Source organism: Cyprinodon variegatus, unplaced genomic scaffold (assembly GCF_000732505.1).
Source record: "Cyprinodon variegatus isolate N-32 unplaced genomic scaffold, C_variegatus-1.0 Scaffold843, whole genome shotgun sequence".
Lineage (NCBI taxonomy): Eukaryota > Metazoa > Chordata > Actinopteri > Cyprinodontiformes > Cyprinodontidae > Cyprinodon > Cyprinodon variegatus.
Genome location: NW_015151296.1, coordinates 287534 through 315385, shown reverse-complemented (window position 1 = coordinate 315385; position 27852 = coordinate 287534). Strand labels below are relative to the sequence as shown.

At 37.1% G+C, this 27852-nt stretch overlaps 1 protein-coding gene across 2 annotated transcripts in view; it reads left to right on the top strand.

Moving 5' to 3' along the window:
• Positions 1–27852, top strand: part of LOC107099161 (glutamate receptor ionotropic, NMDA 2B-like) — a 140951-nt gene that overhangs the window by 30034 nt on the left and 83065 nt on the right. For both annotated transcript variants that reach the window (XM_015397178.1, XM_015397177.1), the window contains exon 2: positions 26854–26997. In XM_015397178.1, coding sequence (XP_015252664.1) covers positions 26854–26997 — 144 coding nt within the window. The remainder of the gene's footprint in view (positions 1–26853; positions 26998–27852) is intronic.

The window sequence follows — 27852 nt, the reverse complement described above, 5'->3', positions numbered from 1 at the left end:
AGGTATTATTTCACACTAATAGCATCTTTAGCAAGGCCGTTTCCATGGCAACCGAGTTGCCAGGGAAACACTGCGTGTCTCTTTAAATTAGAAATGGCTTTCTGTATCCCCAACATGTGACTTTTTCACAGGTCTCTCGACTTTTTTTTGCATTTCGGCGCTCGTCTTCCTTCCCCCGACTTCTCATTCGTTGACAGACTAGTTGCTGCCAGTCAGCAAAGTCTCTTGCTTTGGATGGAGATGCATAGAGAGGGAGGTACATGGCCTTGGCAAAATCAACGAATGAATTGGGAGGATGGTGTGTTTATGGAGGGGTGGTAAAAATATTGAAATCGGAATAAAAAGATGAATGGCACTCAGGATATAACAATAATGAGAAGCGGGAAAATTGAAAGAGGTGGGAGGGTTAAGGAGACACAGAGGGGGAAAAAAAGCAGATGAAAGAGATAGGGCCAAGTGATGGATATTTCCTTTGTGGTGCTATGTAAGTGTAGAACTATGCTGACACACTTATACAGCCCATCTGATTTCCACCAGGATGAGAAAATAAGGAGTTATAGAGAAGATGGATACGGAATGGTGGGGAGCAAAAAGTGCAACAGATTGAGAGAAACGCTCATAGACAAAAGGAAGTGGATGTACAGGGATGATTGCACAAATGAAAAAGCGAGTAAGAGATTAATGCCTTGAGAAGAGTGGAGGGGGTGAGGAAGAGGCAGCGAGAGAAAATGGAGTGAAGGCATGCTGAGGAGCAGCACGTCATGACAAGGTTCTGAACCGCGTGCCTCTCATTGCACGCTGTGCTTGACTCTAGCCTGCACTCTCACCCTGTGTGCTTGTTAGAGAGGAAAGGGGAAGCAAAAAGGGTGGATGGATGGATGCATGAGCGAGGGATGGGAGAGGGGATGGGGGAGATCTTGACACTTAAAGACTCAATGGACACCCCCAGGTGTAGATCTGGGGATAGTTATGAACTGCAAGAATCTTGTCAATCACACGGACTCATTATTGTCCTTTTACACATTGCAAATAAACCTCACACTAGTTGTAGCCCTGGGCAGAAAGCTAGGACCCTTACCAGAAATAGTCTGGTTGTTTTTCAATTGATTGGATTCCTGCTGATAAAAACTAAGTTTTAAGAACAAAGACATTTTTTTTAACAGTGTCCTGTCTGGCAATGTGGCAATAAGAATAATTGTCTTGATGCCAAAAAGAGATCCAAACAGATTTTGCTTTCACAAGTGGAGCAGTACGGTTATCACCGTAGGGTTGCGCTTGATTTATGTAAATAGAATTATGTAAATAGATGTAAATGGCTTTATTATAATTAATGCAGGGAGTATTACAGATTTTATGGACACTGCAATGTAAGTAGAACAGGAAAGGAAAAACAGAGAAAAAAAAAGGAGAAAAGATGAAAAAAAGAGGCGATAAAAAGGGAGATAAAAGAGAGATAGCAATAAAAACGTCTTCAGTCTGCTTCATCACCTGCAAAGAGATGTAAAAAGAACAGCACAAACAACGGATATAAGAGATACAATAAAGCAAAGACATTTTTCTATCACCGTATATGAAGGATAAAGCCATTTATATTAGGGCTGAAAAACAATTAATTGGATTAATCGATAATGGAATTAATCGTCAACTAATTTAGTAATTAATTCATCTTTAAGTGGATTATAGACATTCTAAAACATGCATTTAACTGACAGAGTGACCCACTATGACCTGGATGACTGAGAATCTTCATCAACATACCCACTTGGAGCATTAATTATTCCAACATCGTAAAAAAACATATTTACATTTTGCATTTAAGATGAAAAAAAATATATCTTTTTCGTCCGTCAGTATGCTTTATCCAGCCTTCCTCAAGTGGAAAGAATTTAGTTTCACTTGGTTTGATTTCATAAAAGTCCTCTTTAAGGAACTTTTGGCTATGCGATTATTAGTCGATTAATTGAAAAATGTATCGACAATCATCATTCGATTAGCAAAATAATCCTTAGTTGCAGCCCGAATTTAATTCAATGCTTTCAGGCAAATTCATAAAGAAAAATGGATAAAACTTTCACAGTTTGGTTGTGAAAGACTGGTAGAGACATGACCCAGAAGGCATGAAGCTGCAGTCGCAGTGGAAAGCTGTTCTACAGTCCTGACCAGAGGGATGTATGTTTTAGTTTTAAAGTTGTGTTTTTCACAAAATGTGAAGAGTTTCAAGGGTTGTCGAGGCCATTCTAATGACCTATAGTTATCTCTTAGTGTTTCTGGAAATGTTCCAACTATTTCTGTTCCCATAATTTGAGTGATAAATAATTTCCTGAACACCCACTCAGCTCTTACAGTAGCATCAGTTGGTTAGGCAGGGGTCAGCGGTAATTATGCCTCCTGCTCATTCGGTTTGGTGGAAATCGGTGCGGGTAGCACAGAAGACGGCGTGTGTCGGTGATTAATTACCTGCTTTGCTAACGAGCATAATCAACTCCTCATGGAGGAGCTTCTCGATGGGTCAGTGGGTCAAATGTCCTGCTTGTCTCTACTCTGTCTTACTGTCTCCCTCAACATTCCGGTTCTTCAGTAGCCATCTCTGCTCCATTCCCTCTTGTGTCTATTATTTTTATTAAATGAAGCTGTTTCAAACTCATTACTTCCATTGGGAAGGGTGCTTGACTCTGTCCATTGTCCTCTCTTGTCATCCCTGCCACTGAGTATTAGGACCAAGTTTGTGGGTCTGACTGACACAATGCGCCGAAGCGCAGAATGTAGCAGCAGGAGATTGAATCAGACAATTAATTGCATCTTCCTTGTGGTGGTAAAAAAAAAAAAAAAAGGCAAATGGCAAAGCAGCGGCAAAGACAGCTTGGGGCAAACTCCCGCTCCCTCTTTTTCTGATGTCTTAATGTGCGTTTAGGGGTGTGTGTGGGATTCACTGTCAAAGTGAGTTGCGTTAGTAATAAAGGGAGTTCATGTTGCTCATCCTCCCTTTCTTATTAGCTTACAGCTAGGTTAGGCTTAGGTTTAAGGCTACTGCCAAGGTTAGGGCATAGAAAGGGTTGAAAATGACTACATATAGCAAGACGAACATGTATTTGTGGTTCACCGTGCATTGCATCTCTTTTAGTGCATACAGGCGTTTGTGTGTTTGAGGCTGAATGTGTTAGTGACACACAGAGATGAGTTTGTTATAATTAGACATTCAGTTGATGATTAGTGTTGCAGAATTGAATACATGATGTCTTTCAGAGCAGATAACAGACCAGTCTGGTGTTTTAATGAATTTAGATGATTGAGCGTTGCTTGTTACATAATAGAAATCTGGTCTGAGACAAAAGAGGGGCTTGAATAGGAAACAAAAAGAGCTCTTTGTGTATTTTATTGCAACAAATGTAAAGTCATTCTGTAGATATTTATCACAATTGGTCCCATTTCCTCAATGGAAAATCCTGTAAATCTTATTTTTCTGTTTATTGAGAATGATTCTATTTTCTTAAAACTATTCTTGCTAGACATCCAATGCTTCCCAGGCTGTTTAGGAGTCATGTTGAGTCAGCTGTTTAGTGGAAGTTGCAGATTGTGGTGTTGTATTGAGCTGCAGCTGTCTGAGCAAACAACAGCGCAGTCCAGCTGTCGCCTTCAGTCTTTTCCAGCCATTTACCCGAGGACGGACCACAAATTGTTGGTAATAGAAATGTTTGAAGATAATTTTGTGTTTAAATAAAGGATATTAACTTTTTTAACATGCTTTAGCAAAAATAAATCATTAGAACAGAACAAAAGCATGCTGACGTACTGTAAATATATCTTATGAACCACATCCCTGTCATTAACTCTTTTAAAAGTTTAAAAGTGTGTCATTCCGCCTGTTATAGGCAGAGAAATGAGCATGTCACCGCTTTAACTCCTCAGAAAATCCACAGAGTTGTGGAATCTGCTCCAATTGGGATCTTTGTAACAGACTATAGAACATAGCTAGTATAATAGTAAAATATGTGTGACTTTATAGAATCATCAAACTGGGTAAAAACCACATTTAGCAACAAACAACTAACAGTGTAAATGACCAGGCTTTTCTGTCATTAATGCTCAGTAATTATTCATATATGATGTTCTACATGCTGAGATAAGAGACGAAGAGAAATCTGACATAAAGAAAAGTAACAGGAAATTGCTTCATGAGGCATGAAAAGTAATAAACATTTGATCAACTTTTATCACCCTGTCTATCAATACAGTTAACATTGCTAAGTCTAGTTAAAGTCTGTCTAGGCTATAGCTACACCTGTTTGATTTTGTCAGCAGGATGCCAATCAGTGGAATCCAGTTAACTTTCTTGTTACAGTGGGTCCCTTGATGTAAAGACTTTTTTTATTTAGCAATCAAACACAACATTCATGGGTCTGAATGCGTGTACAAAACACATCATCTTTATCTTATATATTTTTTTCTTTGTAAGCTAAAATGATCTGTCTGAGAAAAAGGTGATGCTGCACAGCAGAGTGCTGAATCTGCAGACTGTCCCCTGAGAACAGGATTCTGCAACTAAACCCGCCCACCTTTAATATTTTTCTTTTTTTTCTTATTTTAAAGTTGTTGTTTTTTTTAATATAGTTTATGGCATTATTCTTTTTATGTGTTAAACATGTTTAAAAAATACTAAAATTAGTAGAAATCTGACCTGCACCAATTACAGACAATACTGTGAGTAAAGATTATGGAGCCCCAATAACATCGTTATTGAAACATGATTATAACATGACTATCTCTGCACTACTTTTCTCAGTATTTACCGATATGCAATATAAAACCTTGAAGATAAATGCAGCTTAACTTTTCTTGAATTTCTCTTTTATTTTCAATTAAATTTTGAATACTTCCTGTTTAAAGTGTTCCCTCTACAAACTATAACTGTCTTTTAACAAATTAGAACAAATTCAAAGGAACAGAGCTGCAGCAGGGTTTTCAGAGATGTTATTAGTGAGAGAAATTATTCTGTATACAAAACCCACACGTATTTCTGATTAATCGATTATTAAAATAATCATCAAATAATTTAGTAATCGATTCATCCTTAACTGGGGTGTGGAAACTATTAAATGTTTTAGCTGTCAGAGCGACCTATTTAGAGCAGTAATTTTATAAAAAAATTGTTAAGATATTATAAGATTTTAGAATTTTGATTTAAAAAAAAGTTTTTTTGTCATCAATATGCTCTGTCCAGAACCCCCAAGTTTTAGTTTCCCCTGCTTTAATTTTGCATAAAATCTTCTTTAAGGAACCTTTGACTATCCGGTTATTAATCGATGAATCTGTAAAATAATGTACAGATTAATGGATTTGCAAAATAAGTCTTAGTTGCAGCCCTACACTGATTGTTTTCGGGAGGACTGGGTTTCCTGTCTATAATATAATCATGGAGCAAAAATGTAGAAAAAAATTGTTAATTCAAAATACAGAAATCCAACTTTTAGTAGAGAGTCTGACAGACTTTACACTAACTCATTAATTGCAAAACAATGACTGGATACCATCTCTGTTCAATAGCTGATGGGACATGCATTTATTGTGAAACCCTTTGGCCAATGGCCAACACTCGGGCATCTATATTACCGACCAGAACATAAACACAACTCCTGTTCCTGTAGCTTCCCTTCCCCTATGCTGCTTTCTTGTACTATTCATGGTAAATAGTTCAAAATGTAAGAGAGTACATTTTGAGGTTAACTTCATATATATATTACCAACAATCTCATTAATACAGAGATAGTACAGAGTAGCATAAAATGCATATGCAATTAGCTTGATTGTAAAATCAATTCAAAACATACAACTTACTTCAAATAAGTTGGTTTCATCCTAAGACAACCTTTTTAATGTAAGGTGCGAGACGAGGATCTTTTATAGACATGAAAAGCCTTAAAAATAAATTTGTTCAACACTTTGTGTTTCAGTTGACTCTTCACACTCTTTCTAATTATATTTCTGAAATAGACACACAGCCATGAAGCCTCCATTATGGACTCCTTTTTTCTAGTTTTTCATTTACTACAATCATGGGTCGTATGTTATTTCAGCCCATTTAACTGAGATTGTAAAACCAAATTGGTTTGTTTTACAATTTAGAGGCAGTCCCAGTGGAAATCCCCTCTTTGGTTATTCAGCTCTGTGTTTTGATCCCAATGTAAGGCTGGTTATTTGCGTCCAATGCTTTAAAGCCAAGCTAAATTGCTAAACTCAATCTTTAGCATGTAATTGGATCAAAGACTTGAAGATGTGGCCCTGCCTCTGCTCAGTGTGGAAACCAGACATATGTAGGTGACAGAATGAGATTAAGATCCTGAAATGGGATAACTTTTTTGGTAAATTTAGTGCAATCTAAATTTTCGTGGCAATATTTACTCAGAGTACAGCTGGATTAACAAATTAATATCATTAATATGACTGTGCTACTCCATTCATTTTTATAAAGTCAGTTGGTTTTATTGTAATTAATTAAAATAGAATGAATATGGCTGGTTTTATTTTTTATTTTTTATTTTTTGCATTTGTTTAGTCTGGATTCTAAGACTTTTATTGAAAAATCTAGTTTGACATTCCCTCCATCGATCATGTCATCATTATTAAATCATCAAAGAAAAGTTTTCTGATGAACCTCTGAAAGAGGCTACTCATCAACTATGAAAGATTTTACAACCTTTCAGTGTTACCATGGAGATAACTATCTGTGTAAGGTTTTTATTCTGTAATATTAAGTTGTTTTTTCTTTAAAAAAAAAGGACAATTAGATGTGACAGACTCGTTTCTAGGATTCAGCCCTTTTCTCTGTGCTTTAATGCTAAAATTCAGATAAAAGCCATTATAACCTCCAGACTTGATAGATGCGACGCTTTAACTTTGTGCCATTCTCGTTTACTTGCAAATTATTCAACACACTGCTGATGGCGTGAAGTGTTTTCGTTTGGGATTTTTGCTGGCTGAAAAACCCAAGTATATTTTAGATACATTCCCCCCCCCTCTCTAAACACAATAACTGGTTTGTGGATCTTATCAGCCTAACATGCCTTGGCTTTAACTACTCACAGACTGTACGAATACTGTGCAGCGAAATATGAATAAATTACCTGCAGGCTGTTGAGGGTCTTCTTGTTCTCCATCCTTCTTGCAAAGTAATAAAATTCACAGTACGCTTCATTGTGTGTTTGTAATTGTGTCATGAAGGTCGTCCCTTTGTGAAGCACTTTGGAAGTATTAGGTTTTGGGGCTGTAATGATGCATTAACTTTTTTAAATGGGAATTGCAGTGTAGCACTCTTTTTGTTAATGTAAACCAAGTGGAGTTTTATTTTCACCACCAACTGTTTTAACTTCAGGTTTCACGAGAATATTGGTGATCAAACAGCAAAATGGAGACCAAGAAACACAGCAGATGGGCCAGGAAAAGTTTAATGCAGGTTTTTGTTTAAAGTCATATCCTGAGGTTTAAACAACTCAGCAAGAATTATTCTGTTCACAATTAAAAACAAATTAAAAGAATTAGATATGAATGCAATGTTTCTAGAGACATAGCTGTCCGAGGCATAGAGAGCAGTTGTTAAAAAGTAGACCAGAGGCTGATGGTAGCTGAAGGAGTGAAAGATAATTTGTCAACTATTTGTTATTAGCTGAGAGTAATAATAAAGCAACTCCTAAACAAAAAGTCAGATTTAAAAACTAGCACAGCTGGCACATCAAACATAATACAAGTTGGAGCTGTAGTCTTAAGAAACTAGCACTGCGCCTCAGCCTAAAAACTAAAAAAAATGTATTGTGACACACGATGGTGGCAGCATCATGCTGTTGGAGATGATCTTATTAAGTAGGGGCAGGGAAACTGGTCACAGCCAAGGCTTGAAGCAAAATACATGTCAAAGTCCAGCTCTAAATTCTTATTTTATTTGAGAATCTGTTATTATCAGTTATTAAAAACTGCTGTTTACTGGCATGGTTTTGGTTTTTTTGTGGGGATTTTTTTTGTTCTTTTGCAAAGAATGATTAAAAAAAAGCTTCTAATTACAAACCTGGTTGAATGAACCTCCCAAGAACTGCAGTTTTAATCATGCAAAGGGTACAAATGCATGCAGATTGAATTTGTATATTTTGAAATTCAACTTAACTTTATTTATAAAGTCCTTTAAAACACCCACAGCTGCCATAAAGTGCTGTACTTACCAAGTAAATTTAAAATTGTATAAAAAAAAAAATACACGTTTTAAGGAATAAAACAAATAGAATAAAATTAACTAAATAACCCTAGCCCTAATAATTAAAGCAAATACAACAATATAAAAACAATTAAATAAACAAAAATGCAAAAACAATAAAACTATTTTTTTTAAAACAATATATATTTTTTCTTCAATCGTGTACATTTAAGTTTTCATTTTTTTAGACGAAATGAATCGAAACTGCATAGATGGTTCAGAATCTCTAGCATGGCTCTGTACATTATGATAGCAGCTGCTGTATAAAGGAGAGGCCTAAAAAGTTATGTAATATAAGTTGGCAACAGCCTTTTAGCTGGGAATATTTCATAGGGTGTACATCTTGATGTATCACATCTTTATGCTACGTTCAGACCTAACGCAGCAGAGGCAGCAGGAGCAGCTAGTTTACATGCAAAGTCACTGGTTGACGGGCATCAAGGCATAGCAAAACGTCCCCTAGAACGTTTTGAGCAGCAGGAGCAGCGCGTCGTGAGCATTTGAGCATCTGACGCAGGTGTACGCCAGCAGCTGCTGGAAAAATTTAACTTTTGCTGCTTGACGTGCCACATTAACCAATCAGAGAAGCTGATCTGGGAGCTGGCAGGGAGACAGACACGTTGCTAATGATACAGATCACTATGATCACTCCTCTGAAAAAGTTTATTAATGCCTAAATTCACTTAAAATGCTGAAATCTGCTGGCAAAAAATGTTCACTTTTATTATCCTGGTGCCTGCAGTTTGGATTACAAACATAAAAACCGCCTTCCAGCCCGCGCTACAAACTGCGAGGAGACGACCGGGCCAGAGGCTGCTGTTGAATGGGATACCTAGTGACAGTGCATCGCCGGTATGTGGGGGTCTGAGCGGCTCAGACAGAGAAATAACATTTAAAGGCAGGATAGTAATCTGGAAGAACTGACTGCACTGACCATGTTTTCAGGTGGACTTTCTCACTGAAAAACATATTAAAACTACTTGGAACATAAATATTCTTGGTCGAACATATTTTACATGCCGGTTTTGACGTTTTAAGGTAATTTAGGCATTAATAAACAGTTTCAGTGGAGTAGTCATAGCCCTCTTCATCAGTAGCACTGTACCTCTCCCTGCCAGCCAGATCAGCTTCTCTGATTGGTTGATGTGCGTCGAGCAGAACAAGTAAAATTTTTTCCAACTCTAGCTTGTGAAATTTTAAACATTTGAGGGAAGTTTCCAGGGGGAAAAAAGGACGCACAATCTGTCATTTTTTTTAAGAGGCCGTACAATGTATGGCTGTACGCATTGCTAGCTAAAAGCCTGATTGGCAACCACCTGTTGCTTGACAGAGAAACTACATCTAACAGTATCCTGCAAAAGGATAAACTTAATGACATCAACTGTTGGTTAAAAGGTTGAAAGAACTAATTTAAAAAACATTTTTGAAAAACTTGCTCCAATCCAAACATCACTGAAGCCTATTGAACCCTGTTTAACCAAGACACTCCCTAGGTGTGAATGATTATCATGCCACAGCACTGTCAGCAGCCCAGCAGGAGAGTTTTAATTTCTCCCATGTGGAAATCTGGCAGCCCCAGCAAGTAAAACACGGGTTGACTGTTAAGAGCTTAGTGTGCGGTGGCTCTGCAGGTGCACTCAGTAGTGAGTAATAGTTTTCATTTTTCTTGGAAGCTTCTCTGCACAAGGCGTACCGCTACCACTGTGGAGTCTTTGTGAAACACACGGCGAAGCAAGCAGTCAAAGATGTTTGTATTAGTGGCTGGATTTGTTATAAATATGTTGAAACCTGTATCTTTATGGAGAAACTTTTATACCAGTACTGACTTCATTAGGCACATTTAATGTAATGTGCCTACAATAAGTAGTTGTAAAAGATTCATAGATAAGAAAGATGGATTGCTGCCCTTCAGGCACTGCAGAAAGAATAAACATAAAACATTGTTTTAATAAAATGTACTTTAAAGTCTTCAATAATAGATATTCTCAGTATTGCAACTATAACTTGTTCTTTCTTTGGCTGCTAGTTTAGAGTTAAAAATGAATCAAACCATTTCTTCAAATGCTTGATGAGCATTTGCAGCTGCTCATCTAAATTTCTTCACTAAACCTAAATGGCAAACAGAAATCAAAACAGAAGCAAAAAACAAAAAAAAAAACTAAAAAGTACTCTTTACATTAGATTTTGAGCTTTATTTACAAGTTCTAAGCTAAAATGTTTAAATAAATCTGAGGTTGCCTCCGCTATGGCCTGAACATAAAGAAACGTCATACTGATTGATTTCAGTCATTATGACCATAACAGACATTTGGCACCATAAGTAGACGTATGGAGCGGGGGATGTAAACTGCCAACCTGCCACTGGTACAAATCTGCTGCCACCACCTGAACTACAGCCGCCCACCCACCAGCACTGACTGAAAAGGTAGACACCAACATTAGCTGCATTGAGCATCATTGGTTGTCTTTGAGCAGCTCACAGCAGTCTGAGGTTTTATTTCTTACTGTTACTGTTTAATTCTTTGTCTTGAACTCTAGAAGGTCCTGGATTTCCCTTTGGGAAATAATGTAGGATAATTGAATTGAATTGGAAACAGAACCTTTTTTAGTCTTTGACTGGATATTTGAACACGTTTCTCATAAACAAATATTAAATGTCACTTCATTTGGTTGTCTGAACCCTTTTTAACTAGAGTCCTATAATGTTTTTATTGGGTTGAGGTTTGGGTCTTCCAGCCTTCTTTAGATAATTCACTTCAAAAGTAATTCATTAATCCTAAAGGTAAATGAAATACACACAATTCAGTATCCTTTTGGAGTGGGCTACTGACTGTTTTCTTCTTCTTTTTTTTTTAACCAATTTTACCCATCAGGCCCAAACTGTATCTGTGCAAAGCCAAAGTATGTCTGGAAAACAGGTTTTATTTTCCAATTAGACAAAATCTAAGGGGTTTGACAACATCACCAAGAGATATATTTGAAGGGGTTAAGTAATGTTTTGAAATTTAAGAACGTTAACCAGCTGTAAAGCAAGGTGGCGATAGCATCATGGTGGGAGGCTCTTCCGCTTTCTCTGTTTGAGTGTATTACAAAATGTAAATGAAAAAATTAATCAGGAATAACTAAAAATGCTAAAATCAACAACCAAGATGCTCCAAACTCTATGATATTTTGATGATCCATCATATAAATAATCCCAAAACAACACGGCTGAATAAGACTTCAATATTTTTTTTTGTTATATCTTCCTAATTCTGCAAACAGGATATGATTTGTCTGCAAGTTGCAGTAATTAATTAATATCACTGGGAACTTGTGTGTACACTAACAACACACACCTGACCTATTGTAAGTAAAAAATAATTAATTTGTGGATTATCGTAGTACATTTTCCAAATAAATCTTATGTTAAAAATATCCACAGTAGTGTTAGTTTTATAAGCGTGCCCATTAGTATTTTAAGTCGCAATAGGTTGTACAGCAGAAGTATAATGTATTACTTAGTTGAAGAGGGAAAACCCACTTAATGGTATAACTAGACTACCTGCTGGTGGAAATTACTGCCTTTGTTGTAGATTTTCATTTTGAAATGAAATAAAGAACTGTTATTACTGAAGCTCACTGTAAGAAAAAACATTCATTCTTCAGCTTTACAGTTAAAACATGTAAACATAAACAAAGTGCTTTTAAAATCCCCTTGTCCTGAAAATGACATTGAAAGTGTCTGTTTAAAATGCACCTGCAGTGCCTTTGAATCTCATACAAATGACGTAGTGAAAAGCACTAAAGGTTATTTTACGTTTTAAACAAGTCCTAAATCTTTTATAAAATCACATTTAGCCTCTAAAGTAAACAAATATATAAAAATAGCTGCAGTATTTTGGGCAGCACACTGAACGTGAACCACAGAAAGTGAGGAAGTCAGCTGCATGAGAAGTTCAAAAAGAAGATGGAAAAAAAATGTTGGTTAAGGTAAATACTACAAAACTAACCTCCAACAGCTTCATGTTCCTGTGACCAAAGCTACTGATATTTGATAAGGAAGTAGGAGTTTATGTCCTAAGAAGTAGATATAGAGTGCGATGCCAAGTTTATGAGCCATGCAAATTAAATCTGAAGTCCAAACCTTTTAAAATTTCATGGCCTCCATTAAAGAGGACCTACGGTAGGAGAGCTACTACTGCCAAAAAAAAATAAAAAAAATTCCCCATTATAACTTACTAAAAAACATGGTGTCATACTCAAAGGTATTTCACTTTTCTGGGGAAAATCCCTTAGATTGATCATTAAACTCTGGGTTCTGCCAAAAAAAAAAAAATGAGGTACAAGGTGAGCTTTTAAGGTCCTGTGGTACAAAATTGGTTGTAGTTTTAATTACAGAAAACTTGATCTCTTCACTACATATCAGAAAGATTACTTTTAACTGATTTTAAGCCTAAGCTATCCCAAAATGTAACCTCCTTTTCTGCAATGTCTCTTTTTTTTTCTCATTTTGTTCCATCAAAGTAAATCAGCAGAGAACTTTAAAATAAAGAGAATGAGACATTACTATCATGGGGTGTGCCGCAGGGCCTAATACTTGGGCCTCTAGTTATTTTGTTTTTACTGCTTCCTCTCAGGATCATTTATAAAAGTTGCCTTGTCTTTTTTAGACATAGATCCCCTTTCACTTTACAAAAAAAGACTATCATAAAAAAATTATTTTACTCTTGTTAAGAATCAGGGAAATTATGAGTTTATGAAACTCGTCTTTTATTTTTGCTGAAATAATTGGCAAAAAATTTTAAAACCATTCTGCAAAGTCAAATCAACTTAAACTGTAACATTAAACCAGCATGGCAAGTTTTCTTCTCTTTGCTAAATTTGTACTTTTTAGCTTTTCTATCTAAAATACTTTATGCAGTTTTATATACGGTGGCCCAGACGTTTCAGGTCCAAAACAAAAGCCACAACAGAAGTCACACAACCTGCAACAGAATAGTACCTGCTGCCCATCTCGTGATTAAGCATCCACAGGTCATGTACCGCAAAAAGTAAAAAAATGAGTAATTTCTTAAAATAACAGTGTTTATTCTTAATTAAGTGGTAAATAAGATGATCTGCCAGTGGAATGAGTATTTTTACCCTTAGTTGTTTTTTTCATATTTTAAATCTAAATTGTTTTATTCCATGACGAAATGTCTCACTTATCTGCTTGATTCAAGGAAAAAATGCTCCTATCTTAAAAAAAATAACTTGCTCAGATTTCTGTTTTTTGCAGTGTACTAAATAGCAGTGTAACTTTGTGGTCCGTCTTGCTTAGGAGTCTGAATCAGTGGTCCAGAATAAAGATGTATGTGAATAAACCCTGAATTGACCGCTATGGCCTATTGCTGACAAGATGTGGTCCCACCATATTTGGGCGGTTGACCTCTTCACTCAGTGTAATTAATTCTATGTCGTGAGATCAATTAAGCATCATTGTATTTAATCATGCAGATATTTTATGCATTTGTGCTGAACATTTTATAAATGTGACTATTATGACATGTTCCAGTGTATTTTGATATTTTACGAGTCTTCAATTCAATTCAGTTTATTTATATAGCGCCAATTCACAACACATGTTTTCTCAAGGCACTTTACATTCAACCAGATCATACAGTCAAATTGATTAAAAGTTTTCTATCTAAGGGAAACCAGTTGATTGCATCGCCTCATTGACTCGAAGGCAATCCCTCACAATAAGCATGCTTGTAGCGACAGAGGAGAGGAAAAACTCAATTTGAACAATGAAATTATATTATGATCTGAAGTTTAGATTCTGCAGAACATAGCCACACACATGTTTAGACATGTTTTATTCATTACTATATATACACTAGACACACACATAAAAAACAAAAGTATAATAGGAATTAAAAGATGATAGAAATAAACCTGCAGAAAATCAGCACAAAATATCTGGTATTCAGTGATTTGCGATTGCTGATCCTTTATTGATCCCACAATATGGAATTACACTGAGTGGAGCGGTGGACCGCCCCAAGATGGTGGAACTACATGTCTGAGAGCTGGATAACTGACTCGGACACCTGAGCAGGACGTACCACTCATTTCATTGCAAGTAACGCTGCTAATAGGTAGGATCTTTGGATGCTTAATTACAAGATGAGCAGCAGCTACTTTTGTTGCAGGTTGTGTTACTTCTGTTGTGGTTTTGTTCTTCCATTATTACTTTATATGGCTTTTGTTTTTGATCCGACACCTCTTGGCCATGGTATTTCTACCTTATAAATGACATTTTATTGTTTAACACTTTAGTGTTTTCTGTTTTTGAAGGCTTTTTAACCAAAGCTTTCTTGGTTCAGCTGAAAGCTACAGTAGCATCATCACTTTGAAGATCTTTTGTCAAGCAGGTTTCTCAAGAAGTCGTGGAATTAAAACAACAAAATCAATTTAAATTTGTCAGCATGACGTCCACTTTTACACACTGTGTTATAAAGGTTTTGATTAATGAATATAGACCTAAATAAATATCCTCATATTGAACACAATGCAGTCTGATTGTTCAAACTGCAGTAATGGATTACAAATCAAAGAACATCAGCGTTTTTTATGTTACAGGATGAAAATCACTGACCATTTGTGATTGCTGCTGATTTAATCTCATCTATTGTATTTACTCACATGTAATCATAACAATCATAGTGAATAAAAACACAGATTCGACAACCAAGCAATAACACTTTAAATTGATGACTTTCGTTTTGTGTGGCAGTATTAAAAAACCGAGGCCTTTTTAAATTCTTAAATATTCCCTTTATTCTTTCTTTTTCTGTTGCGTAGCTTATTTTAAATTCTGATGTGCAGTCTCAGATCCCAAGGATGTGCAAATTTGCTCTATCATCTGTGTTTTGCTCACCAGGGTCAGTGTGAATTGCCTCAGAAAACATTATTTCTGAAAAAAACAGCTTGAGCAAATCATTCAGATATCATGGGATGTTTTAAAATGAAACCGAGGATGGGAAACTAAAGCAGGCACATTTATAATAAATAGCAAAGGATAAGAATAATCAGCACAAGGTTCTGTGTTTGATTAAGAATAAGAATTTGAGACGGGTCGGGCTTAAATTGAGCAGCAGCAGTGCTCAGGCTGCTAGGAGGAGAGGGATGAAGATAAAAGTGCTGAAAGAGGAGTGTAATGAAGGGGAAACAGCTGAGTGTTGGAGGGAAAGATGAGTGTACCATCGTATGTGTTTTTTTTTATGTTTGTGAAGCCTTGCTCCTTTGACTTCTGAGGGTTTCTTGCCTGTTTACTCAAGCATGTCTTTCTCAGGCTTTAACAGCCGCCCCTCTTCCACTCTTCCCCCAATCCTTCTCAACCAGGGCTCGTCGAGCACTGGGCCGAAATGTCGCCCTTCCTCTGCAAATCTAATTGGAGACAGACTTTCTTTGGCTCGACATGGAGATGAGTTGCCAAATCCTCTCAGTTCTCCGTTTAGCGGATCGCTCAGCTCAGCTCTCATGCGGCGCTGCAGCACGCTGATGCGGCTGCTGCGGGTTTACCACGTGTCCTGTGCGGTGTCTGTGACAAAGAGAGGAGCAACTCTGTCCTGATGGGTTTAAATCATGCAGCGGCCTCTGTCATGTCTTAGCAGTTGTGTTTTGTTTTAATGCGTACGTCTGAATTGTCTTTTGAAAAGAAATCTCAGAAAACTTGGTGTATATTTACATAGATGAGTGCTTACATTAGCATGTGGCTATTTCTGTCATCCACTGGGATCTGCAGTGAGTTGAGTGAGAGCGCCAGCGTCAACCTCTTAACTGGAGGTTATGCTCACACCTCAGGCAGCAGAACAGTACATCAGGGAGCAGGAGTGACACACAGAGGTTTGTTTTACTTAGTGAGCTCTCGTGGCTTATCCGCACAAAGGTTGAATATTGCTCCTCGAGTGATTCACTCTCCCACCAGCTGCTTTAAAGCGTGCGTGTGGTGGGATTCACACAACTGTTGCTGGGTTTGTGCAACTATTTTGAGAACGGTGGGCTCAGGCTGAAACATGAAAGCAATGTTTGATGTGTCTCACAATGAGAAAGAAAAAAAAAAAGATGCAAAGATTAAGTAAGAAAAAATGATATAAAGGAACATGACAGCAGTGAATTAACTGGCCTTGACTCGCCATAAATTAAAGAGGACACCAGTGGAATATGAAAAGCTTTGTAACCATCCTCTGTTTTTTAATATTTTAGTCTCTTTTTACTTTCTTTTTTTTGTCATTTTGAAAGTAGTAAACAAAAAATAGTCATTTTGTATAAAATTATAGCCACATATTCTGTATGCAATTTTGCAACAAATTTATTTGTTGCACTAATCAGAAAATTTCATATGTTACTTATAGTACAGTTTAATACAAATGCTAAAAACAAAAAGAAAAGAAACTAGCAAAAAAAGCACACTTAAAGCATTTAATAACACTATAAAGTAATAATTAGACAAATTCATCAATAGTTCATATGAAATGATGAAGTAAGTTCATTCATAGTAGGAGTCTGTTTTTTGCTCTAAAAAGTATCAAATCAGAAACTAAAACCATTGGCACATTCACAAAAGCGGAGTCCGGATGAGCTTGCTTCATGTTCCTCTTCAACACTTCTATGCCCGAATCTCTCAATAACTATAGAAGGGGCTTCATTCTTTCTAGGACCAGAAATCAGAGCCTGGCAATAATCAGTTCATCAAGTAATGAAAGCATGGATTCAGTCTCTTGATTAGACCCAGAGAAAAACTCAGTGCTCTGCTGATAATAAGACAGATTCAGTTTTTGATTAAATAGATTATAAAACTAAGTCACCTTAATCTGAAAGGTTTGTTGCCTTTCTTTGATGCTGTGCTGTAACTTCCTATATCTCAGGGGTGCTTAAGTCAAGTTCTCAAGAGCTACCATCCTGTAAGTTTTAGATGAATCTCTTCTCTAACACACCTGAATTGAAAGGCTCAATCCCTTCATTTAGCCCAGCAGAGGCATGGTAATGAGCCATTCAGTTGATTCAGGTGTGTTAAAAATGGGGTGCATCAAAAAGTTGCAGGATAGTAGGTTTTGAGGACTGGACTTGAGTACCCCTGCTATAGCTGAACGTCTGGAAAAGTTGCTAAAATTTGTTCTTATTGTGCTGAGGAAAATAATCTGTTATGCTATAAACATCTTAAACACAATCCATAAATGCGTGAATTGGAGTCATTAGGAGATCTGGCAATGCAGAACTGGGTTTTAGCAGGGTAGCATTGAAAATGAAAGTTAAAGTTGAAGGGGAACCACACATCAGAGGTGCCAGATGAGTGGCCGTTTGCATTGCCTGGTCTATGTGTGACACTTGACGACACAGTGTACGTTTTTAAACCCCTTTGGATTCAAAAGCCTAATACTAGTGACTACTATGCATTAATCTATTGTTTCAGAAAACACTTCATCACGTCGTATCTAAATTGTGTAAAAAGGCAAGAACTGAAGTATGATAGCAGATGAATGCACTGAAGCGTCCACAATGTTCCATTTCATTCGATTTTCTTCCATTTTATCCGGGGTCGGGTCGCGGAGGCAGCAGTCTAAGCAGAGATTCCCAGACTTCCCGATCCACACACACCTCCTACAGCTGCTCTTAGGGGACCCGAGGTGACACCTGGCCAGCTCAGAGACATAGTCCCTCCAGTGTTTCCTGGGCCTTCCCCGAGGCCTCCTCCAAATAGAAAATGTCTGGAACACCTCCCATAGGAGGCGACCAGGAGGAATCTGAAATGGATGCTCGAGCTACCTCGACTGGCTCCTTTCGATGTGGAGGGGCAACGAGGGGCAACTGTGTGCCCATCCACCCTTCGGAGTAAACTCATTGCGGATCTCATGGCAGTAGGCCTACACAATGTGCAGTCCCCTAAAAGCAAAGGACCTAAAACTCATCCTTGTGGAACTCTGGAGTTAAATTCCCAATAAGGATCATCTGTTTGCAAAATAGTCTCTGAGTTGAACCACTTAAAAACAGTTACCGGTGAAGATTCTCAGTCATCCAGGTGACTATTCATTCCAAAAAAGTAAAAAAAAAAGTTTGTTTCCACGTTTAAAGATGTTTTGCTTCCCATCCAGGAAGCTTTTTCAATTAAAAATGTCAGAAAACTCAACGCCTATTCTGACATTTTGAACTGAAAAAGCTTCCTGGATGGGAAGCGAAACATCTTCAAGCATGGAAGCAAAGTGCAGGGGATTGATTTCTTTTTCACATTTTCGGAATTAAAAACAGATATGTGGAATGATAAAAACTTGACTAATTTAGTGGAAGATCACTGGTTAGAGTTTCATGTCAAGAACTTGAACAAGGGCCAGAAATCTCCAACATGGTGAAGAGCATGGCATGATGTGTAGATTCCTCTTTGAATTTGTATTTTAAACTTTATATTGCTTGATCAAAAGTAGTCATTTTTTAGTGGCTAAAACAGCATGTTAGCGCTTTGAAGTGTGACATCAGTCACACATGCAAGACACTGTATAATCATTCTCAGCAGCCTGGTCTTTCAGCATCATTAACTAATAAAATTAGTGTGATTCATTTAAAAAGCTCCGTTTACAAATCAAGTCCCTACTGTGAAAGCTGACTGATTGCCATCACAGTTTATGGTGCTATTAGAGCTTCTTTAGCTGAATGTTTCATTGCACAGGAATCATCTTTAAAGAGTTTTTAGAAAGCATACAGTTTGAAGGTGTAAATGGAAGCCAAGTGGTGAACCATGTCTAAAACTTTTGGTTTTCTCTTATATTCCCATCATTAAAGTAAAACTAACAGTTCTTGATATGTTTTCTTAGCACTGGTACAGTATATGTTTTGATCTATATAATTCCAGCTGTATGTCTCGAGTTGGTCCCCTGCTAGAAAGTAGCCACCTCTCTGGCGTCTTTTGGAGCCTTAAAGAGGGTTCCTTAAGGGTTGTCCCGCTTTTAACGTTCTATATCTTCTCATCAACTCTTACTGAATTTCTTTTACCTGTCAAAGAAAGACAGCCTCCCCTCAACTTTGTGCCATGAAACAGCATTCTGCCATTTGGCTAAAAAGCTTCTTACTCCTCATCCTTACTGTGGCTATTACCTTGACATGAAAGTATAACCTTTTAATGCTTTTATTAAACCGTTTTTACAATCCTTACTTGGGTATATTAGTAGGTGTGTTTCCATCAGCCTTTTCTGATAAGCATTTTAAAAGATCGCATCAGAAAAGCTTTATGGAAAGAGAAAAAAAATCAATTAAAAACCCTTAAATTCACATAAAAACCTTTTACGCGTGTGTTTACGGTGTTTTTTTTTTTTTAAAATCGGAAACACTTTTTTTTAGAATCAGCTCTGACGTATCAGCTCTGACATAGCAAACTTTTACTCAGATGACTGATCAGCCGTTTCGGATGTCGGCGTTTTCCTGGATGTGGCTATTTTGGAGGTAAACTGACAGGTAAACATAAAAATAACTTCCATGATTGCTTCGCATTCATTAAAACTTTCCTCCATTACTGGTCTGTGGTCAGTGCTAGATAACAGCCTCCCATTCCTGTATATGATGCATTATGACATAATGTAGACGACAAAGTACTGGTGCTTGTTAATTTGCTTCAAACCATATGGAAACACCACAAATCTGCATTTCTTGTTTTTTACTGAACTTTTAAAAATGTGCTTAAAGTCTGAATTTCAGCTAAATGGTTTTGATATTAAAACAAATTCTCCCAACCGCGCTGTGGGTCTCTTTCCCTCACCTTAAAAGCTGCCATATGCCGTTTGGTTGCTTCTCTAATCTAAGCTATCCACGCTTTATCAGGCTAGCTTTTATTTTTTAAGATTTAATGAACAACATTCAGAGGTTAAAAGCTATATTTTTGTTTGTTCTCTAACCAAGCCTTGCTTTAAACATCTACCTGATTTTTTTCCTTACCTGGTTGCTCTAATTCTTTGTTTTAATGGGTCTCTTTGTGAATGAATAACCTTATCAAACCTCAGATTATCTCTAGCCTGGAAATAATACCTGCTTTTCTAAATCAATCTGCAATCTGTTCCATCCATCCATCTATTTTCCATCACGCTTATTCGTTGTAATGAGGTGTGCTGATGCCTATCTCCAGCTGTCTACGGGCGAGAGGCGGGGTACACCCTGGACAGGTCGCCAATCCAGTAATCAGTTCTAAAGTAAAGTAATTAAAGTAAACTGTAATCAGTTCCATCATTTGATAATGATCTACTTCTTTATGTTGATGCATGACATGACACAGAAGTTTATGGTGCCAATGTGATTAAATATGGACAAGTTCAAGGGAATATTGTCAGATTTATTTCATTGGCATCAGATCAGTGCATAAACACTGAAAGCTTTCTGGCTCACTACATAACTTTGCAGCAGCTAATGTTGCTGCTTGCTTCTGTATGGCCTTTCTTGCTCTATGTTGGGATGATCATCACTCCATGGCAGCATGGCAGTGGTATTTTTTTCAGGGATTAGAAGAACATACATTCATTGACAGGTAACATACAGTATGTATAGATGGAAACATAATGTAGAAGCTATTTTGCAGCAATTAAGGCACACATTTACTCCTCAAACATTGTGCTTTAGCTGGTATGTAAGGAGCTGAGTTTGTGAAAGTAGAGGCAAAAACAAGACCTGAAATTCTTTTTTCACCTATTCGTTGTTTCAAAATTCCATAATTCCCTGAAAATGTTTGGAATATGGCTGAGATGTGTTTCTCATGTTATATTTTAAAAATGTCATTTCAGAAGCAAAAAAATGTTCTGAGCATTTTGCTTGCTCTACTGGTTGCAGTGGGCGTTAAAGAGTCCGGGTGTTAAACGGGCCTGGTGGCACTCCAAATCTGTCACCCACTGAAAACATTCGGAGCGTCACCAAACAAAAATAATCCACTGAAGGAGACCTTGAACTGCTTTGCAAGATAAATCAAATATCCAAGTAGAAAGGGAGAATCATTTTAGCTCCAACCCTTCAACATTTTCAAATTTCCACCGAGAACATTTTGGCATAGATGACATTTTTATAAGGCTTTTAAGGTTGGTTTTCAATTTATCTTTTTAAATTTTCTGTTTTCTCCAGAAGGTAACAAATCACAGACTCAAATATATACATACACCCTAACTAAATGTGCCTGACCAGGTTCGCAGAGATATCACACCCATTTAGTTTAGCAGGTATCTCCATTGTCCTTTATTCTTTAGGTAGATTAGGCAGATAGCATTTACAAAAATATTCCCTTACATAGCCCTCCTCTGGCCACGCCCCATCCTGCCGAAGCTCGCATCCCCACAACTCGCAACCATGACAACCAGTCAGAGTACATTAAGACTGCCTATGAGCATGAGATGAAGACTGGCGCTTGACCGATTGGCTGAACAGCATTTTACCCCTTATGACATAACAAAGGGCATGAGTTTCAAAAATAGCATTTTGAGCACACATAGCTAAGAAGTAGAAAAAGGCAAATATAGAGCTGAGAGGTTTTTTTTTTTCATCTGTGAACCTTATACACAGGCTTTAGGACACGTTACAAAAATGTTTAGAATGTGAATTCTGCATAATATGGGACCTTAAAATTAAATTGAAGCAAGTGGGACATACTTAACCTATACATTCAATAAAACCTTTGAATAAAAAGTGTGCTTCACCCATAGAAGGAGCTCAGGAATACAGAAAACAGGTCTAGTGAAATACCAATCTTCTTTTAAGCTTGTTAGAGGAAAAACCACACATGAACATTTACAACAGGGCTTCTTTATGCTGAGACATACATACTCTGCCATGAATACCTGAGCTCAGGCCGTCTGGGATATACATTTGCAGCCAGTATGAGAGAAAAATGAAAATGGCATTGGAGCTTAAATATCGTGGTGTTCCAGAGGTACAGTCTCTTTAAAGCTGCTTTAACAATGAATGCATGAAGAAGGGAAACATGAAGTCTTCCAGGGAAACTGACCTTGATCCAGTGCTGTAGACTTTGGACCGTTTAAACTTTGCATTTAGAGCATCGGGTTTGTGAGTACATGGAGACATCCACGGAGGCTGAAGACAAATTAGGGAATTAGCCCTTTTGTTTGAACGCTTAATGAAATATTATGTGATGCTTAAAAAAATATGAGGAGGCAGGCAGCTCTACTAAATGCTGCAAACAGACTGTACAACAACATTCACTTCACACCTCTGTGGCACAGGCCATTATGTAAAAATGGGAGACTAAGAGGAAAAGACAGGGTGATGTTGGAGAAGTCAAAAAAATAAGCAAGAGGAAAAATACACTCACCGCAATGCTGTGTGAATAATAGACGGGACAAAAAAATAAGGCTATTAAGATCTGAAGAAGAAAACAGAATGTGACAATGATTAGCTATAATTTCAGAAAGCGGTGCCCTCACAGTAGTCGATGAATGGCAGGCTTGATTTCATGAGTGATTACACCGTACATCACTCACTTTTAGAAAGGAGACGTAGAGAAAGAATAAATGAGATCAAGACAAAGCAGGGGGGACGTGGGGTTGAAGGAGAAATGATACTGTTTGAGCAAATTAGAGAGTGCAAAGGACATAGGCTGATCCAAAGCAGCCAAGTAACTAAACAGAGAGCTGCTCTTTGCCAGGATTGTTGGGTTTTACTTCACTGCTACTGTTGTCTCATTTCCAATTATTCTTTTTTATTAGATACATCATGGTATATTAATAGCTAAATGTAAATAAGAAATTGATGCAAGACTTGAAAGTTTACCCCTGTTTCTGCCTAATCTCTAAAACTTCCAACAAATTTTACAGTTTGATTATGTCATCCTTATTAACACATTTATGACAGCAATAAATGTTTCAGGCTAAGGCAGTACTCAGGAGTGTTAAACACTCCATCAAACCCTAAGGTAGACTGGGACACCTTCAGCTTTACTCTCTACAACTTAGGAGGAAGTGTCAACGAGGAGGCACAATATTGAAACCTCTGTCTATAAAGGCTATAGCTGCTCCCAACTTTTTCTTAACTGGTTGAAAGGGCCACGCTCCGACTGATGGTTCAAACGTTTCTGTGTTAGGAACACCCAAGACCACTGTGAACACGGGAATAAAATAAATGGTGGCAAAAACACATCAGTGAAACCACCATGTTAAAATATTAAATAAATTATTAATGGTCCCTTAAAAAAAAAATAAAAATACACACATCCACACACAAAACTCTTTCATTCAATTGTCCACACCGTGTGCGCCTCCAACCGGAAGGTAAGGAGTTGCTAGAAGTCAATTTCTTCATATTTCACATTCCTTTGTCTTAGCATACCGCTTGCACAATAACTCAAATTTTTCTATCGAGTGCATCACGTGAACAACTGAAGACCTAAATGCTAACGTTGCCAGATGGCCTCATTAATTAAAATTTTTTTTCTGAAAGTATGCACATAATAACCAAAAATATACAAAATATAAAATGGTTATTAAAAGTAAAATGAAAAAATTTACACACCCACAAAAAATGCTTATGTTACTGCTTACACTACAAAGGCTGTGGTTTTTTGGAAGAAGGTGTGAGTTAAAGGGTGAACGGTGCGCCAGCTGCCACTCACATGCTAGAATGCATTCATTACCTGCTTTAACAGAGTGGTGTTTATGCGCTGCCATACTGCCAAAGTGGATAATATGTCAGGATCCAACCTGCACAAACACAATTTGATCCAACTCTGCTAGTCCTGCTACCATCATTTGACAATGATAGGCTATAACCACATCATTACCTTGAAAACTATGGGACACATTCATTCTTTCCCTGTGGGGAAACAGTGGATGAAGGGGAAGATGATAACAGAGCAGTGCTACTACATGTGTGTATGTATATATCCATCCATTTTTCGTCACGCTTCTGCCAAGCAGGGTTGCAAGGGGTGCTGGTTCCTATCTCCAGCTGCTTACGGGCGAGAGGCGGGGTACAGCCTGTACAGGTCACCAGTCCATCGCAGGGCAACACAGAGAAAAACAGGACAAACAACCATTCAATCACATACTCACACCTAAGGAAAATTCAGAGAAGCCAATTAACCTAAAAGTCATGTTTTTGGACTGTGGGAGGAAGCCAGAGTACCCAGAGAGAACCCATACATGCTCAGGGAGAACATGCAAACTCCATGCAGAAAGACCCCTTATATCCCACTTCCAGTTATTTGATCAAACTAGAATTTTGCATGTGCAAATATTTATATCTCTGTAGATTGAGTGGCAAATTAAACCTCTGAACTAATTGCGGTTTTTGATTCACAGGTGTTTGGACGGAGTCAAGTCTGAAATGGAGCCTGTTGAGTGTCGAGCAATGATCCAGTTTTTGTATTTGAAAGGACCCATTCCACTGGAGACTTACGATGAATTAAAAGTAACTTGGTGACGGTGATAAAGCCCCATTGTATGACCATGTAATAACCATAAGTTACTTTCATTTGATCAAAATTCTCCGGTGGTGTGCGCATTACTGCTTGACACTCAACAGACTCCATTTCAGACTTGGCTAAGTTAAACTCCTGTAAATCAGAAACCACAATTAGTTCAGAGCTGTAAAAAACACAGCTTAATCTATAGATTAACTATAGGCACTTAATGTATAGAGATATGAATAATTGCACATACAAAATGTATATACTGTATATAAGAACCTTCTTATACTGTATATAAGAAGGTTCGGGTCAGGTTTGTTCTGTGTCTCCTTTTGATTTTTGTGTTTGTAAATAGTAAATGTCGACACTTTTGTTCCCAGTAAGTTTGCTGGCTGTTCTGAAATGAGTGAATGTCCTTGGTGGCATCTAAGCGTCAAATAAGGTCCTCAGGGAAAAATAAAAGATTACCATGTATTGTATCTACCACAGGGAAAATAACATTGAAAGAAAGATTCTTTGTAAAATCTTTGTAAAATCAAAACCGTCTGACTGGCCAAGGTAGAATTTACAGCTTTTGCAGATTTATTGTTAGTTACAAGACAATAACCATTGACACCACTCTGACCATTGTCTTTGTCACTGCTACAAAACAGGATTCCCATAGCCTAATGCTGTCACCACCATGGTTTACTTAGAAGATGATGAGGTTAGTTTGTTTAAAATAGAATAAAAAAAATTAGAAAATCCCTTTATTGTCCAACAAGAGTAAATTATTGTGTTACCACAGCAAAAGATAAAGGTGGTCACACAAATTTGGACCTTAAAAAGTGTATAGAATTACACTTAAAAAATAAACAAATAAAATACTATACTGTACAGTGTTTTTAAAATATAACTTTTGTGCATCTGGATAATGAATAATCAATTTATACAGCCGTGGATATTTTAGAGTATTGGATATCCGAAAATAGCAGCAAACACCAGAGATGTGCAAAAATGACAGCAGCATGTTATTTAACTAACTATTTAATCCTAAAATGGAAACTGCAAAAATCAGCAGGAATATGACAACTTAGTAAGTTTGTTGGGAACAGTGATGTTTATAAAGTCTTTCAGCCGCTGGGAGGAAGGATCTGGGATTATGTTTCCCTCCCCACATACGACCAGATCTTCAAAGAATCCAAATGATTGCTAAATTGGTCGTTAAAAACAACAACAAACAAAACTTGTATGTGCAATTACTGACTTTTTAGCAGTGGATCTACAAACTTAACATGTGCAGTGTATAAAAGACACCAAATCAGTGTATTTATTCTACTGACAGTTTGGGAGTGGTTGTCAAAGAAATACAGTTTTACAGAAAGTTCTAAGCCATGAAGTTTGAGGTAATAATGTTAATTATTAATTAAGAAAATGTAACTATAATAATAATGCATATTACTTGAAATAAACTTCACATATACGTTTCTCAAAGTGGTACAATTAAAAGTAAAGATTAATAAAAGATATACCGTAAGTAAAAATTTAAATATCAAAAATAAAACTTTGAAAAGCTGACTATTTCAGCTCCCCACTCCAATCTGACAGACATTCTTTGAAGAAACCATGGTCAGATCTACAAGAAGGTGTAAATCAGCTTTGCACATACTAACATGTTTGCACCTGGTTTCAAACTCCTAAACCTTTGGATAAGGCTTCTTAATGTGTTTCATTGGACCAGATTTAATTAAGGAGTGTCAGACTAAAAAAGGTTTTGCAGACTTGTTCCTTTACCTTTGCCTGTTTTCATCACCATTTATTGTCTCCCTTTCACTTTACTGTTATGTGCTTCTTTGTGTTGATCTATCCCATTAAATCCCAGGAAAACAGGTTCAAGTTTGTTTTTGTTTTACATGACAGAAATTGATGAAGCATACTTTTACAAATAAGATCTTATTTTAATAAATGTTCATTTGTATTTACATGTTGATCAATGCTCGAAATTAGTTAAGAATGTGTTTTAAAATCATTATGCAATGATAGAATATCATGCATTTTTATAGTATATTAAATAGACAGAAATATGCTTCATGGTTTAAACCACTCACTTTTCCTGAGGCCTTCTGGAGTCAGACATGCTCTGCAATCATCTTTGCCCTACCTTCCTGCTCTGCCTCATGCTGTATGATGCACGACCTTGTTTTCTGATTGGTCCTATGTCTCTGGTTTCCAGGACGACCACTCGATGTTTTTCCAGTTTGGCCCCTCCATCGAGCAGCAGGCGTCCGTCATGTTAAACATCATGGAGGAGTATGACTGGTACATCTTCTCTATCGTCACCACATACTACCCCGGCTACCAGGACTTTATCAACAAGGTAAACACAAAAAAAGAGGCATTGACAGTGTGATCCTATAGTAGTAGTTGCTTTCTTTTCTTTCACAATCCTGGTGAATCACTTATCCATCCTTATATTTTCCTTGTTGCAATTTATTCTGTCAGGACTGTATTCAAGCTGCTGAAATGGTCCTAAACTCATCTGTCTCCAGTCACACATCCTTTGGTTCTAAATTCCTAAATATCAGCATTTCAAAATGTTTAAGCTTGGCAGAGTTTGCTTCAAGTGAATCGCTCTTTGCATTTTCTCATTGCTTTAATGGAGGAGGCCGAGTGGACGGACTTGTCCTTCTGGATGCAGCGACAGCCTGCTTATCTCAGGGAACAGACCCTATAAAATAAAAGGCCAAAGTGACCTCCTGAATAGCTTCAGACATACCTCTGAGAAACAGCAGAAGGTTACTGAAAGTCATCAAACCACACCTTAAAGGAATATTGCAGAAGCTCAGTCATCTTTGCTTTAAAGAACCCAATTCAAGGTAGAAAAGGAAATAGTCATATAAAAGAGAATAATAAGCGCTCATTAACCTCTGTGTCTTCTTAATGATCTGGTTTATTTCGTCTCATCTGACTCATCCAGATCCATGCGAAGGTTTGGACACCAGGCCAGCATTTCTCTGGAGATGTGCATAAGTAAAACATAGTTTCTTAAATGATTGGGAACCTTTACTGTTCAAAATGTACTGTTAATAAAATTAGATAAACAAACCCTTTTGTTAATCTAATAGGAATGTACTGCTATAAAGTCTTTATGGTATGAGCAGAGGGTAAAAATATTTAACATAACTATCACAAAAATCAAAGCAATGCTCTAGTTTCTTTATCTTAAATAGAA